The sequence below is a fragment of the Hirundo rustica genome, chromosome 3 (assembly GCF_015227805.2).
Source record: "Hirundo rustica isolate bHirRus1 chromosome 3, bHirRus1.pri.v3, whole genome shotgun sequence".
Lineage (NCBI taxonomy): Eukaryota > Metazoa > Chordata > Aves > Passeriformes > Hirundinidae > Hirundo > Hirundo rustica.
This window is the reverse complement of record NC_053452.1, coordinates 53,929,996-53,947,377: the sequence shown is the minus strand read 5'-3', so window position 1 is coordinate 53,947,377 and position 17,382 is coordinate 53,929,996. Positions and strand designations below refer to the sequence as shown.

Below are 17,382 nucleotides of genomic sequence, written 5' to 3'. Positions count from 1 at the left end.
ATGTACACCTAACCCATACTAGTTGTAGTTAGCAGGCAGGCTTGTGCTTGGGAGTTCAAAACTCAGTTTTCAGCATTAAACCCACAATTAACCTGTCTTCATTCACAATCTACATTGTCTTTTCTCTACCATGCTTAACCAACACCAATATTACAAAATAAGGGGATTTTATGATGTCACATTTTCTGGAATAAGACTTAGCTGCTCTCTTTCTGGGCTAGTTTGTTTGGGGTTTTTTGGGGGTTGTTTTTTTTCTTTTGGTGGCACGGGATTTTCTTAGTTAAAATAAAACTACAAGTACAGTGCAGTTTGGCTCTACCCCTGTTGCAGCAATGATGGTTTTTATTATAGATGAAGAAAATTGTGTACAGGGTCAGGGAGTCATATAAATTATGACCCCCCCAAGTTTAGTTTTCTTTTTTGCATTTAAATAACTAATAGCTATTTAGCCAGTGACTGTAATCATGCCTCTCTTTTTCTATTTGCTATATTATTGACTGAAAGTATTTGTCAGAAGAGGTCATAGTCCAGTCCAAGGAGAGATTTGGGCAAGCATGACTGGATGGGAGACTGCCGATTATGGGCTCCCTTAATCGTGTGGGGGAAGGCTTCGGTGGAAGGAGGGCAGAGTTACGATAAAGCCCGCTCACAGCAAGCCTGACACACTGGAGCCACTGCATGGAAAGGCACCAATTTGCCTTGCATTCCACATATTGATCAGCTCTGCACCCATGCTCAGTGTGACATACCCAGGAGGCATCCAAGATCTTGTGCATTCACAATGTGTTTTCCCTTTGCCTGTACCCTATAGTTAAGTGTTACATCCAGTGGGCTTCCAGACATCAAAGAATGGGCATGGGATATTGCTTAGAGAGACTGCTGGATGTCTGAACATCATAGACAAACACATCTCAGTGAACAAAGATTGTGAGGATTGAGACATCCCTCCTGCTACTGCCCCCCGCTGCCCCAAATCTCTGTGCATACACAATTCCACTTTTAGAAACAGAAAACCCTAGTGGGCAGTAATGGTCAGAAAGTGCTTGAATCTTGAAACTAAGTCACCAATAGTTTAAACAGAGTCAAAAAATGCAGTTTGGGTAAGGACAAAATACTCCACACCCCTGCCCTGGCCCTGTCTTTTGTATGGTTTGGTTTAGGAAAATTGACACAAGTAAACATATGGTTTTTTTCCATTCATAGCCAATTGAACCCCACACAGAATTGAAAGTATGGTATGCTGCCGATTATGCCAAATTTATGGAAGCTTCTGCAGTCTTCATTAAAGAAGAATCAGATGTCTCTCCTTTGCCTCCAGTAGCAGTAAGTACCTCTACTCTGCATTGAAGCCATCACTAGATGTAATAAATTACAGTTTATTTGCATTTTTTTCTGTTTATATAACTCTGGTAGTACGAGTGTAGGCTATAGAGTATTTTGGGTGATTTCAACCAAGCAGCTACTCAGAGAAAGGTTGTTCTTCCTGTCCTGTGTTTGTAATCCAATGGAGCCATCAGATATAGTCAGAAGTAAGTGACAGCACTTGATGTATTGGAAATACTTAAGATGGGCACTAATCTGTGGATAATCAAGCCATCCAGCCTCAGACATTTTTCACCGTTTCCTCTTCTTTTGCTCTGACTGATTGGTCAGAGTGCCCACTAATTATTTCAGTCTTTCCTGTTCAGTAACCCTTCTCTACTAATTCAAATACCTTCCCCTCTGTATCACACCAAAAATCCTTAAACTGATAAGAAAAGTTTGTAAATGTTAAAAACATGGCTGAAAATCAATACTTAATCTAGAAGGAACGTGAAATGGGGACTACAAATGAACCAGGAATTCATGTTCCAAGAAGCCTTGTGAGGCTTTTAGAATATTGCCCAGAAGGAAGGTGTGGGAGAGCCCCAGCATGAGACATGAGGCTTAGCAGAGAGGAGGGCTCAGTCGGGAAATGAAGATGGAGTGGATACAGCCTCACCATGCCCTCCAGAGCAAGCTAGCCTAAGAGCAAGGGAAAAGGATGGTTTATGAGAAGCTTACATAAAAGGTAGAGGACGTTGAGGATGTACATGGTCATGCATTAATTGGAAGTACATTTCATCAGTGATTGGAGATTTTTGGTAATAGTTTTTCATCGGCATTTTTAAAATATCAGTATTTAAAATGAATTCAGCTGAATTTAGGAGAGCTCTTATTTCCACGGAAGTAATATGTCCAAATAATAAAATAATAGCACTGTTTGGGGGAAAAAAAAAAAAAAAAAAAAAGGCTTTAAGTCAGGATAGGCTTGAGATCCCTAAACCTAAGGTGTTTCTTATCCAGTTAGTGGAAGTCTAATGCCAAATGTCAAGCTAAGCAAGGAAGTCTCTCCTGGAGCCATTGACCGTTGCTGTATGGTAAAGCATGGAGTTGGTCCAAGACACAAGGAAATCTGTATGGCTAAATGTATGTACATTTTTGTACAGAAACTCATCCCATTTTTTGTGTGGCTGGAATAGCAGATAAACTATGTCAATCCAAGGATAAAGTACAATTTACAACTGCTTTTATGAGTAATTTCATAAATACAACAAACATAGAGACTTTTAAATTCAATAAGCACAGATAAACAAAGATGAAGGACTCAGGACGGTTACAGTAAATGCTAAATAAAAACATGTAAATCAGCATTTAGCCAAACTTACCTTTCCTTTGAGTTTTTACTCCTAGAGAGAATCTATTGTGAGTTGAACAGCTAGGTAGTAGCACATGGAAGTAAATATCACCAAAGACAATTATGGGTCTTAGAAAAGCACAGGAGAAGATGAGTGAGGAGAATATGACCTTTCCTTAGAATGGTTAGTAAGAAAGAGCTGTCTCTGTTCTCATTGCAGAAAGAGCCCGTAGACCCTTGGATATGCTCCAGCTGTGGAAGCACTTTTGCAACTTTTGCTCTGTTGGAATCTCACCAGTGCATCCATAAAGACCGAGTCCTTCCTACGAGGTTCAGACCACCAAATAAATTGGGACCTGTAAAAGCAAAAAGCAAACTCAAAGGGAAACTGAGAGGAGCATCATTAGGCAAAAGCATTACTCAATGCTTTGGGACCATTTCCTGTTCCTCTGCTGCAAAGTTCAGCTGTGCCAGCTCAGGAAGCACTTGTGGTGCCCTTGTAAGGTTTATACCTAAATGGAGGAATGGTCGGTCTTCACTGCTGAAGGGAAAAGAAGTGAAGCAGCCAGACGGTTATCCCTGCCGACTCTGTGGGAAGATATTTGATTCCATTGACAAGCTCACAGTCCACACTTATGCGCACAAAGGGGATCGTCCCTTCAAGTGTTCACAGCACGGATGCACAAAAGCCTTCATTTCCAAATACAAACTGCTCAGGTACAGCTCTGAAGGCTTTCCTTTTCTACTGGGTGTGTATGGGGAAAAAAAAAGACCTCTTTTTCCTTTGGGGTGTTCTAGTGAGAGTTAATCCCTGAGGTCCAGTTTTTATTATTATTACTGTTCTTGATAGAATTTGAGAAAACTAGACTCTCTTAATTATGGTGGCTACTCAAAAATATGATCTTGAGCAGTTTTAATCTACTCTATACTTTATGATTAACACCTTCTTCCCCTTCTCCCACCCCGCCCCCCCCCCCTCCCAGTTTCCCAATTTAGGCTTTTACTGATAACCTGAGAAGTTGTGAGAATGCCTTCCTTCAAGAATTCTATTGTTTTCAAGTTTAGAGGCTGCAAGAGTAAATGTACTAGAATAAATATGAACACAAATAACTTATTTTGTGGGTGTATTTTTTTTTTTTTTCTGTTAGGCATTCGGCCACTCATTCTCCGCAGAAATCTCACCAGTGTGGCTACTGTGAAAAGACCTTTCACAGGAAAGACCATCTAAAGAATCACCTTCAGACTCATGACCCCAACAAGATGGCCTTCAAGTGCGAAGAGTGTGGCAAGAAGTACAACACCAAGCTAGGCTATAAGAGACACTTGGCTCTTCATGCTGCCACCAGTGGGGACCTCACGTGTAGGGTGTGTGCCCAAGAGTTTGGTGGTACTGAGGTTCTGTTGGAACACCTCAAAAGTCATGCAGGGAAACCGACTGGCAATATGAAGGAAAAGAAGCATAAGTGTGACCACTGTGAGCGTCAGTTCTATACCCGGAAAGATGTGCGACGTCACATGGTGGTTCACACGGGCTGCAAAGACTTCCTGTGCCAGTTCTGTGCCCAAAGGTTTGGGCGGAAGGACCACTTGACACGCCATACTAGGAAGACTCATCCACAGGAACTGCTGAAGAGCAGGTTGCAGAATGGAGACTCTGTGGGTCTCCTTGACCAGCTCTTTTCATACAGACTGAAGGAGGATGCCAGCATGCTGTCCCCCCTTCCTGAAAGGGTGCCTGTGCCGAATGGGATTGTGAATAGTTCAGAAACAGAGGAATACAACTGCTCACATCTTCATTCCCAGCCAAGCTTAGAAACTGCTCTTCCTCTTGAGTCTTCTCCTCAATTGCAAAGGATGGGCTGTGCAGACAGCCTCCCAGCTGTCCCTCCCACACCATGTTCAGCAGCTGTCCCTATCAACCTGAACCTTCATCAGCCCAACAAATATGACCTTACTTCTACCTCATTTGCCACAGGATCCCTCAAGAATCTACCAATAAAAGTGGATGTTAAAGGTTACAATGTGCATCTTCTCGAGGACCTGCCATTACCAGAACCTCAGTTTCTCCACAAAATCAGTATGGAGGAAGCTTCCTCAGGGCTTGTAGGGGATACTAACAAGTATCCAGCGCACAAAGAGACAGAGGCAGCAAGTGAAACTGCAAGCCTGCCTTTCATGGATCTCACTCATGTGATGGGTTTCTGGCAGCTCCCACCAGGAGACAACCAGAACACTCTTGGGGACATCACAATGGCATTTGGCTCAGAGGAACCGTCACACAGGCTGAATGGCCTCGGCCAACAGCAAGGTCTTCAGCTAGCCACTGGGGGGATGGCCATAAACCAGCTGCATCATCTTCCTCGCTCCTTTCCATCCACTACAAATTCTGTAACACTGCCTCACTTTCACCATGCCTTCAAGTAACCATTACCCTGTGTGGGTTTTTTCCCTTTTTTTTTTTTTTAAAAGACTGTGCTTCTTACTTAAATCTGTTAGGACTGGGGTGGTTTGGGTTTTGTTTTGTTTTAAAGAAAACCTGCCCCAGATGTTTTCAAAGCACATTATGAACACGGTAGTTAAATTCAGGATGTTTATAAACAAGAAGCTCTATTTTTCATACTATTAGTTTTTAGCATATGACAACAGTAGTACTAACATATTTCCCTCAGCTCCCTCTATATTTTTCTTTTCATGCAAACAACTGAAAAACTATCTTCAATGACAGCAAAGTATATTAACAGGCACAATAAAACTATGGCTGCTGCAATAGGAGAAATACAGTTAGGGTGAATGGGAAGAGGGGGGAAATCACAAAGAAATCAATTTAATGAGCCATAAATCACAGCAAATTTGTACACATGGCAAATGTAACAAACAATTTATCAACATCAGATAGATTTCTGTTAAGCAATTAATTAATGAACTTTATTAATCCTTAATTTAAATTAGAATCATTCCAAGAGTAAATCTCACATCCTTGTTTCACTTGCTTCAATGAAGATCATCACTATTATGATTATGTTAAACTAGATTTTGTTTTCTGGTGGGCAGTTCAGCTGTGTGCCTGTGCTGCCTCTTTTCTAGGGCTTGAAATAACTACTGCTTCTGAACAACTGTGTAAGACCTGCTCTCTTGGATACATGCAGTTCTTAGTATGGGAAGTGAATTGTCTCAAGCGTGAACAGAACATAATTTTCATTTTGAGCTGGATCTGTCAAGACATCAGACACTTTTCTCTCTCTCTCTCTCTGTCTCTCTTTCTAGTAAAGCACTTGAGCATTTGCTTAAATTTAAGCTTATGGTATCCTGTTGGGTCAACAGCTTGATTAATTTAACACTTAATAAAAAATAATGCATTCTACCTAAGGGGCCTTTATTCACCTTTTGTTGATAAAAATGGCCATTGTTTAGTCTGGGATATGATTAATTGTAACTATCTGAAAATAGGAGCTTTCACAGAAATCCAACCCTGGCCCAGGGGAGCCTGCACCCAAGCGGGACCCCTGTGGAGCCAGGGACAGGTCCATGCACAGAGGGGCTATGGTGGTGAGCTGACACTGGGCCCTGTTCAAAACCAGGTTCTGAGCCTGCCTTACAAGTGTCAACTGAAATTAGTGGGTGTGATAATGGTTGAGGCCATTTTACTCAGCAAGTTCTGCTCAGAAACATTGGGACTGCTGCAGTTGGACTCCAACCTTTGTTTCTTGCAGACTAGAACCATGGAGACTGTTTGTTTCCTGGGTAAATTCTCCATAAACAGTTCCTGTGGACAGTGTGTTGGTGTGACAGTCCTATCATCTGATGCATGAACAAGCAGAAATTGTAAAAATCACATTTTCCAGATGCCATTATTAAACAAAAAACCAAACTCTTCACAATTTAATTTGTTTGCCTAACCCATAGTTAAAAAAAAAAAAAAAAAAATCATGGTTTTAGTAGATGGCTCAGTTACTAATGGATTCTATTTCATCTAAAACAGACACAAAATTTCTGAATCTGAGTAAATTCTTAAACCTCAAGAATGACTCTTCCATTAAATCCAAAGAGAGTCCATAGTACCCAATGGTCATTACTAATATAACATGGAACAAGCGTATTCTCTTCTCCATTGTTAATCGCAGGAATATCTCCAGAGAGCTTCAAATAAAAAAAAAAATGTTTTTTAAGTGATTGCTGGTTTGCTGTTACTGAGCTCTGGGTCACTGTAATTGTACAATGTCATTGAGTATTCTTAAACGCTGATCGGTACTTGGATTAAGGATTGTCTTAATGCAGTTCATGAGAGAATATGTTCTGCAGAGGCAGTGTTGAGGAGTATTTTTTATTACGAAAATTTTTGCGTAAGACGAACCAAGAGGAATTTTAAGGCCATTCCTTATAGTGACAACAAGCAGAAGGAGAACAGGTACTGCCCAGTCATGTCCAGTGAGTAGTTATTTAAATTATGAGTTCCAGAATAGGGAAAGGGTTGCAAACAGTGTTACATGCACATTCTACAGCCAGGCTTGTGTTTTCATCTGGACTTGGTAAGGTGTGTGTATATCCATTTAAGTGCATTGTTTTCCTTGTTTGCGCAAATTGTATTCACTTGGCTTCAAGCAAGTGAATGTAATGGTAAAAAACCCAAAAAACCTGAAACTACAACAAAAAATTCTTTGCTACAAAAAAAATAAAATAAAATTAAAAAAAAATAATAAAAAAAATAGTACGGCCTTATCATACACATTTTGTCATTTTGATTTGTGCTTTTATTGGAGATGTCAGTAATTACTGAAATACTTGTCCTTGAATTTAAATGTGATGTTAAGAAGCAAACATTCTGCGGACACTGAGCACGTTTTTTCAGCTGCTCTTTCAGCCCCTAGAGCAGAGTACCTGAGCTCTGGGCTGCCAAGGGAGGTGCTGCTGCCTGATCTCAGCCTCTTCCAAAATATGGAAAGATGAAAAGCATTTCATCTGCATATGTAACTACAGGTTAAAGACCGTCTCATTCAAATAAAAAGAAAATAATCACTTTTAATACATTTTTAAAATGCTTTAAAAGCACATGGTTATGGTGTCTGCAAGTAAAGCACAAAAGCAAACCTTAAATGTGCAATGCTGCTTAAACCCATCAGCCCATTAAATTTTCTTTTTCCAGATTCTTGGCAACATGAATGTAGTAGAAGTTGATGATGTCCCATGACAAAGAAAGGCACTTTATTTCAGAAAGTTATGTTGTCACAAAAAATTGTTATGTTTTGTCACTCAAGAGATGTGAGATAGGCCTGAGTCACCTAATACTGTAAGTGGGACTGGACTTTCTGAACATGTTTGTTAGGGAAACCTCTGTGAGCATTTCTCAGAGGCCATCAGTAGCTGAGGTTCAAGCTGCAGGACATCTCTCTGGTGGCACTGCCTTTGGCTCATGCAGGGCTGTGACAGCACCAGTGTGGGGAGAAGCAGCCCCACATCCACCGTGGGTACAGTGGAGGAAGGCAGCAGCCCGAGCACTGACAAGCCCTCCTTCTCTGGCACAGCCATTCCTCCTCCAAGTGTGAGCAGTGGATATAAGGACAGAGGACTGCCGTGGAGAAGGTAGGAGAGCCCATGGCACAGCAGCTAAGAGATGGGACAGAAAGGTTTGAGAGATCTTAGGACCTTACCTCAAATTCAAATAGAGAAAAATAATCTTTTATCTGAACTCTGCTTGAAAACCTGTAGAAGCAGAGCAGTATGGGGTGAATAAACAACTGAATTGCTATAATCAAATCATACTGTAAAAGAACAAAATTTAGTAAACATTTGGTCTTGGAAAAGAAATAAATTATTTTTATGAAAGAAGAAAAAAACCCTGAACCTGCTGAAAAAATGTCAAGAAGCTAAAATTATACTACATGAAACAAAAGACTGCATCCTCTATGTAAACACGAGTAGATCTATTGCTAAGTTTCCATCCTATATCAGAAACCAAGCGCATTTCTTTTTCCTTCTATTTTATTTACCAACTGTTGGAACTTTTCATTTTCTTAGTCAAAAAATTGTTGTCAGTTTCAGAGAGTTTCTCACAGCCAGTCTGAACTGAGATGGTACGTTCCGTACATTAATGATAGGTTCATTTCTAGTGGAATGTTTAAAATGCTTTTCCTCAATACATCATTCCTGTCCTTTTTTTTTTTTTTTTTTTTTTTTTTTTTTTTTTTTTTTTTTTTTTTTTGGTAAGATACTGGAAACTAAGCTGTGAAATCCTACACTTCTATACACAGAGAGAAAATAATGGGGACATACAATAAAACTTGCTCTAAATTTGAGGATTCATTTATTTGTTTGTTAAAGAAAGCAACTATGGTAACGTCACACGGTATAGTTTGGAATGGGTTTGGGGCTTTTCCTCTCTTCTTCCTGGACTGAAAGAAAGGCTAAGCAGCACTGCATTAACATACTGGGGCTACTGTCATATGTGCTTTTTTCTAGCTCTGGGAGTTACAATTGCTTCAGTGTCATCCTTTCTGTATCCATCTAATCACTATTAGCTAGAGTCTAAGTAGTTTAATTAAACTCTTTAAAAAATGGTATTTATTACCGCTGTGTCCAACTACTTTTCATCTTCATTTCCTTAATGAGCATGTAATTGGTAAGAAAATTCCTTGTGGATTTTAATTGATAGCCTTAATGAAAATTATTGGGCTAAAAAGCCCCTACTTGTTGCATCACTGAGAGTTTATGCAAGGTGATCCAAGGCTGACAGTGGATGAAGTGGCCAAAAAAATAAGGGATAGACCTCCACAAAATTTCTGTCTTGATCAAATTTTAAAAGTAATTAAGTTTTAGTCTGAACTCAAAGTGCTTTGAAGAGATGCACAATACACATGGTCATTTATCATGTATCAATCACTATCATTTATTGTTTACTGGAAGATTGTATTAAATATTCACATGAAGTTCCACAATGTTCATTTGTCATGTTCAATATATCGAAACATTAGGGGAAAGAAAAAGAAAATAGTACTGGATCTTCCTACATTTTGTTAAAACCATTGAATGAAGCGCTGGTAATGTCCACCCCTCTGGGCAATCATTTAATTAAATTTTGGCAATGGACACAAATAATCTCACAGCTTTAAAAAGGATAGCATAACAAGATTTGTAGCCTAGAGAGAAAAACCCCAACCAAATCTGAGCCAATGAATTGCAGTTTGCTTATTTTATTGGTAGCTGTAGCATTTCAGGGGGAAACGATGCTGAAAAATTGTGTCCCTTAAGATCCTCCATAATGTGTCAGAAGAAAGCCTTAACACATCCTTGCCGACCAGTCACTGTCGTTTTCTCTTGTTTCTCTGTCGTCTAAAAGCAGCAGTAAGCCATGTACTTGCTATTTCTTATTGTAGAAAGAGCTTTTATATTTTACTCTGTTTTCTCTAAGAAGATTAAGCCTGTATTGGTGGGAAGGCGAGGGAGTGGCTCATCCTGGAAACCAAACCCAGGCACATTAAGGATGTGACCATTTATTTGCACCACTCAAAGCCAGTTTTTCACATCTCCTTCTCAGCTAAAAAATACTCTTGGGTAGCACTGAAACAGATTTCTCCCCTGCCCAAAGTGCTCTGTAAGGCACCTGGCAAAGCTCAAGTTTTACAGAAAGTGCAGCAGCAGTTGCCAACACCCAGTACCTGCAAGCTCACCTAGACCAGTCTTTTTCGCAGTTCCACTCTCCTCCATTTTAGATGAGAGCGTGGATGTCTGTCCCAGGGACCCATTGGGAACAATGGCTGCCCCAAGCCTCTGCAAACTGACTGCAACTGCAACCCCAGTGATACCTGGATTTGCCAGTATCCCTAGGGAAAGGAGGCATCAGGCCTGACAAGCCCCAAGTTTCAGAATTCAGTGGCTAAACCTTGAAAATATTGATGGTATCACTAAATCCCTGTGGGTGGTCTGCAAGACCCTGTGTGATAACCACAGGAGTTACTATGCTGTTAACATAGTCCCAGGTAATATGGATGACACCACTGGCAGCAGTTTTGCTGTAGCTGGTAAAGTCCAGGAGGTGGGTAGAGCTGATAATGGCACTGTGGACTGGTAACTCCCCATTGCAGTCTTCTCCACAGCTAAAGGATCCAGCCACTGACCAGCATCAACTAGGGACGGTAAAACTGCGCACAGAAGAACCCTGCTACCACTTTGACTGTGAGTCTCTGCGACTGACTGTTTTGCATCCCATGCCAAGCACTCTCACAAGCTTCTCTCCCAGGCTCAAGATACCTTGCCAGCTCCAGGGAATCATTCTTGGCCTCATTTCCTGCTAAGAACTCATGTTCTGCAGTTGTATACATTTCAGAGAGGTGCAAGTTGCTGACCACCTGAGCCATCCTCTTGAGCAATAGCACCACAACCACCTTAAACAGGGGCTGGAAGGGTTCCTTGCTGTTCTGACATGGCTTGGCATGTCCAGAGATGGGAACCTCACTGACTGCATGGTCTGAGGAGCAGGAGCACCAAACATCATGGTCTGGGAAACGAAATGTTGAGGAGAAGGAAGAACCTCCACACTGTCATCCTGACATTGTTGTTACTGAAATGAATGCTGGCATCTTCCACACTTGGACAATGGAAGCACACTGTAGGTGCACAGCATGTGCTGGAGAGGTTTGCACTATTGTGTAGCAAATCCTCTCGAGATGTCTGTCACAGCAGAGCACAATCACTGCCTACTTGGGATGGGACTGTTCCAAATCAAAGAACATCCAACACCAAAATTAGTATTCTCAGCAGCCTGTACTGGGGCCCTGAGGAGCTCCGGAAGAGGTTTCAGTGAAATTAATTGCTTAAATTCATACAAAGGAGTTCATACTGAAAACACTGCAACAGGATATTCTGTATAACAAAAGCAAACAAGTTCTTTTTACATTATAATATTGAAATAAAAAAAAAAATAATAATTTCTTACTCAAGCTTTCCTGAAGATTTTTTTGCAGCAGATACACCCCTGGATTTTCCTGTTTTCTTCAGTATTTCTGAAGACGTCCCTGCAAACCATTATTTTTGAAATTTACTTGCCACAAAACACGTACACAAATTCTCAAACCTCAGAAATGTAGGGACCAAGGATACTGATACAAGGAGTGGTATGTATTATCATTCACAGGTTATACTACAAATAACCTTTAAAATTACTTTTAAAACATCTTCTAAATATAGACTTATACAGGTCATGATTACCAGTAGCAACGGGTCCTAGAAAATATATTATGTGGTATCCTTCTTAGAGGGAACTATTTTAGGGAAGTGGTGATGTTTATTTTAAAGATAAAAGAACAAGGGGAATTTGGAACAAACAACACCCGAAAAAAAAAACAACATACCTCATTGAAATGGATTTAAGGTAAAAAGGATGGAATTAATCTTAAAATTGAAGATTAAAAGTTACGGAATTCTTTATGGGCAAGAAGAATCTCAAAGCCAGACTGTATATTTTAGGTCTATATAAATACCCCTGTTTGAGGACCTCTAACTAAAAATTCATTTGGGTCCCACCTGAGGACCCAAAAAAATCCCCTCTGTGCATACAGTCCGCACAACAGATCAAGATAGTGGCCAGGAAAGCCATTCACTATCACCAACATCCACTTGGAAATTTTTGTGCTTTCCCATTTATAGAACGTGTTGTGTGGAAATGAGTTTAGGATTTCACATCAGGACTCGCCAAAAAAAAAAAAAAAAAAAAAGCCCAGCAAAACAAGCAAACTTTATAATTCTACATTATCCTATCCAAAAACTGGATTCCAAAGGTTAGGATCTTCTTTAAAAGTGCCTCCCCCACCTCAAATGACTCAGGGTTTGTTATAAGAAAAACCTAAATATGACTAAATGAACTCTTTGCCTGGCTTAAGTTTGCCTTCTTGTACTCTCTTCAGAAGTGATAATACAGCAGGTGTTAATGTTGGAGCATTTCTCTCAGTCGATGGTTGTTCGTCCTAGTGAAAAAAGATGCACAATCATCATTCAACTCTAGCAAGGAGCTTATAGACCCTAGTGAAAATTCTCCAAATTGCTGTTGAAGTGATGCTAGGAAGGAAAAGGCCAAAGGTCCACCCGCTCGCATTTGCAAACCATTTTTCCTGCTTCAAATAGGTGAAAGAATAATAAGATTTTCAACACCTCAAAAAAAATAAACTAAAACAATATCCCCCCAAACCAGCAGTGCTCTCCTAAAGGAACTGTTTATATTATTCTCTGCACTAAAACAAAACAGGATCCCACTTCAAGACACTGATGATCTCTACTTTTCTGATTCCCTCAAGGGGCTCTGCCCTTTGGCCTTGTGTCTAGTGACCAGGGAATAGCAAACCTTCCAACAGCAGGGAGCCCTAAAGGACAGGAAGAGCTTTCTCAGTGTACTGCAAAAGCTGCCAGGTTTCTGACTCTCTACAGCTGTTACCCTGGAATATAACTGCAGAAGAGTCTGAAGAAGTCAGTTTTTTTTACTGTCATATTCTGTCACTTTTTTAATCAGAAAAAAGGGCTCCAGTTACGGGCGACTCCCAGCTGATATTTAGCATGAGTGTTGTTATAAGAGCTAATCAACTTCCCTGGAATTTCAAGTCTTATATTAATATAGACCTTTACTGACCACAAACTACAGTTTAGCAAATCTGCTTCCAGGCCAAGTGTGACTGTGCTTACCAAAGCCTGTCTGGCGGAGTTTGCAGCACAGCAGACAGCTTGCTCTTCACAAATCTCCATGTCCCTCTGTTGTGGAGCCTCAGTAGACCTTTGAGAGCAGCATGGAGGTTGAATACAGTCTGACAGTAAGAAAGAAAATCTTGTGTCACAGTTTATACACAAGGAGAATTCCCTGGATTTACTGGAGCCCTCAAGATGCAGTTCAACATCTGGCCCCACCAGCAGGTGTCCATGATGAATTCCCATCAGCTTCCAAAGCACAAACTTAGGAGAAATACAAAACCTTCCTCTAGAAAAACACTTGGGATGCTAAAATGCATGCTTATGGTATTAACCCAGAAAACAGCAATTGCTTTCAGGAATAAATCCTGGGGATTAATAAAGAAGATTTTCTTATCTTTGTCCTAATCCTACCCATTCCCAACCTCACAATTAACTAGTCTGAGCAGAGCTCCTCAAGAAGGACACAAATATCCAGGCTTCTGGCTGCAGGGAGTGTCTGAGCCTGCTAAGTGCTGGAGAACAGTGGGAAAGACACCTGCCTGAACTGTGAACAGGTGGATGATCTGCTCAGCCCGCTGGGAGAGCTCAAAGAGGACATGGGGAGGCTGGGAAGCATCAGAGAGTGCAAAAGAGAAGCAGACTTGTAGAACGACAGCCTTCCATCCCTGAGAGAAGTACAGTGGATGGAAGATCAGCAAGAGTCGGAGGAGCTCTGCCTCTCTTGCCATCAAGCTGAAGAAGGAGGGTTAAAATCAGGGAAATGTAAACAGGTCCCTGCTCAGGGAGGCAGAAGAACCCCCTGCTGGTTCCCTTGCCTTCCCAGGGGCCCTTACAGAACAGGTGGGATGCCATGGATCTCAAGGGTCAGGCAGATAACACGGGAGAAGAAGCTCTGTCTGGGGAGTGTCCCGGGGCAGTAGAGTCAGCCAGAGGGATTACAGCTACAGGTAATGAAAGAAGGATGGTTGTTGGGGGTGCCCTGCTTCTGAGGCGAACTGAGTGTCCTGTGTGTCAGCCAGATTCATACCATGGGGGGGTCTCCTTGCTGGAGCCTGGGTAAGAGATATTACCAGGAGACCCCCTGGACTAATTCAGCACACTGATTACTGTACACAAGTGATTGTCCAGGTGGGCAATGACATGGACATTTGGTCATAGGTTGGAATCGATGAACTCAGAGGTTTTTTCCAATGTAATGGATTCTGTGATTAACAAAACACTGCTGAAGCAGCTGCGCCCCGTCAGCTGAGGTACATGGATATTACATGTGAATATATATACCAAGAGCCAGGTTTCTATGTGCGAAGCAGCATTATGAAGAATAATGCAGTGTGGCTTTCTAAAATCTTTTTTGACAGCATTACTGTCCAGATTCTGCTAAAAGCCCTTCAGCAATTGTTATGACGGGTACAGTCCGACTCATTGTAATGAACCATCAGTGTTCAGGGTCAACACAGTCACATTCAGCCATCACACTGCCCTTGATGCTCTCAAACCATTCCTCCGTGTCCAGTGCTTTTTACAAAAGCAGCACAAGTGCCCTTATCTTAATACCAAATATTCAGCATGTTTACAAATTATTTCTCTCAATAACAATACAGAAAAGTTGTCCCAGCAGGCACTGAAAGCCTGCTCCTGACCAGCAACGTGGGCAAAATTGTTCTGAGCATGGGGGAGGGGAGGACGAGACAGGGCAGGTACCTGGCTTCAGGGGTGCAGCAGGGACACCTGGAACTTCAGGGAGGAATGGGGAGTTTGGGACTATATTTGGAAGAGGATGAGACCAAAATGAAATCTTTCTCTCTTTTCCACAATCCATGTACTTTCTCACCAGTCCTGTAGTACAGGATATAGTCATATATCCAGATATATCCTCACTAGACTACTCAGGAATTTGTCCTTTCTAAAAAGCAATTCTTGAGTTCCTCTCTCCTTAACTACTCCTGCTCTTGCTCAACTTGATTTCCTCCATGAGGGAGAAGGAAAGGGAGGGTCTGCTCTTAGAGTCGGTAAAGTAAGAACAGAAATAACAGAGTCATTAAAGAACTCAGCAGTGGAAATTCAGAGAGGAGCTTGACCTCAGTCAAGGAAGGAAGACGTGTCCTGCTGCTTATATTGCATTGCTGTCATCTAGGGGAGGAGAGAGGTTGGAGTCATGGCAGCTGCTCTTGCTATCAGCCACGGATCCCTGCTCACTTTGGGAAGAGAGCCCAAAGAGCCCCCCTTCTTCCTTCTGCTCTCTGCCTTCCTAACGCAGGCAGGACTCCACTGAGACCCTTTTCAAGATTGCTGCCACACTTTATAAATCACACTATCATGAGATACTGCCTGTGTGTGCATCTTTTTGGATCTGTAACATTTACACAGGGAGCTCTCTGCCGAGGCTGAACCTGGTATTAAGTAGTAAACCAGACCCGTCCTTTTCTAAATGCCTTTCCCTGTCTGCAAAGCAGGGTGGAAAAGGGGCCAGTGGAAAAGCCAGAGGTGGGGAAGTCTGTGTACATTACTTGTTTTGAATGGAGAGAGGATGTATTTCACCCTCTATTATAGGATAGTACAGCTATCCCGACTCTCCTCCTGAAGTGTTAATATCAGACCCCAGACTCGCTGCCTTTGAGCTTAAAATGTATGGTTAGTTTTCTCTTCCTCCCCACTGCCTCTGCCTTGCATTCCTGCTCAATTCAAGCCAAAAAATAAATCTGAAAATTATTGCCTATGGAGGGAATTAATGTTCACATTCTGTTGTGCCAGGGGTGCAAAACTGGATCCCATCTGTGGTCAATAAGGTGTCACTGCCTTATCAAAGATCAGTACAAGAACCACAATAGGAAAGCAGACCACAAACCACAAATCTGGACTGGGGCTTGGTGGGGGAGAAGGTGGAAGAGGGTGTCTCTCCTTCACAGCTCTTGTGACCTGCTTGGCTGATTGAATAGTACTAAGAAAGTACTCACAATGTTGTTTCCAGTCAGATTTCTTCCCTGGCTGTTTCTGTAATGGAAATAAGAGAAGACACAAACTACATTTCCCTCTTGCAAGGGACAGAAATATCTTAGAGCAAGGGTTGGTTTGCCTTTTTTTTTTTTTTTTTTTTTTTCCCTTGAGGGAAAGAAAAAACCTTACAAACAACAACAAAAAAAATTGCTTTTTTTGAAAGGCACAGGAAAGCTGATTCAACCCTTCACTGTCTATTGATAGCACCAGAAGAAGGATAAAAAACCAATGTATTCCAACAAAATACCATGGTCATGGCAGACCTAAGAGCACTTAGGAAGAATTAGAAAAGACACTATTAGAAAAGACACCTTCCCTTCTCCACTTGTCACATTCTTTTAACTTTAAACCTTTGTGCACTTCTGTTTCTTTCCACAACTGATTTTAAAGGACATTTTACAACTGCAGTCGACCAAATCAGTAGTGAATTGGCATCTCTTGAAAAAATAATATCCATTCATGTCCATGTGTTCTCACCTCCTCCCCAGCAAAATTACTTGTTCCAGTAAGAACTTAAGCATCTTTTCCTCCATCTCTGTAAATAAGTTCAGCTAAAATACATTTTTAAACTCTCCAGTAAAATGGCAGTGAATCTCTGCAACTTCTTTTGTGAAATGGCAGCTCTCAGTTTTAACCTTGGGCATTCATGCACCAACTATCTTGAATCATGTTCTCTGTCAGATTTAGGTGAAGAGAAACCTATTAGAGATTAACTTTGTCTTTAAAATATATATTTGAATATTTACTCAAAGAGCAGAGACACTTAGGTGTCCAGGGCAGGCATGACATCTACTGATTTGGCTTCTCAACAGAGAAATATTCCCAAACACTAGCCACACAGGGAGGGGGAGGAAAGAATTTGGCACCCAGTCAAGCACATATGTGAGACTCATCCACAACATCCAGGCTTTGTTCTTGGAGGAAACAATAGTGTTACTGGATGAAAGACTTCATATGGAGATAACACACACACTTCAGTTTTAACTATAACTTTTGCAGGGGCTGCTTCTTCACAGTGGTGAATTCTCTTGCCCATAGTCTCTGTTTCAAGATGCTGAAGGGTTTGC

At 41.3% G+C, this 17,382-nt stretch overlaps 1 protein-coding gene across 6 annotated transcripts in view; it reads left to right on the top strand.

Annotated features, from left to right (window-relative positions):
- PLAGL1 (PLAG1 like zinc finger 1) overlaps positions 1-6,822 on the top strand; it is a 44,978-nt gene extending 38,156 nt beyond the window's left edge. For all 6 annotated transcript variants that reach the window (XM_040060029.2, XM_040060031.1, XM_040060030.2 and 3 more), the window contains 3 exons: positions 1,204-1,323; positions 2,877-3,373; positions 3,805-6,822. In XM_040060029.2, the coding sequence (XP_039915963.1) occupies positions 1,204-1,323; positions 2,877-3,373; positions 3,805-5,080 (1,893 nt within the window). In that variant the 3' untranslated portion in view covers positions 5,081-6,822. The remainder of the gene's footprint in view (positions 1-1,203; positions 1,324-2,876; positions 3,374-3,804) is intronic.
- Positions 6,823-17,382: the final 10,560 nt, after the last annotated feature.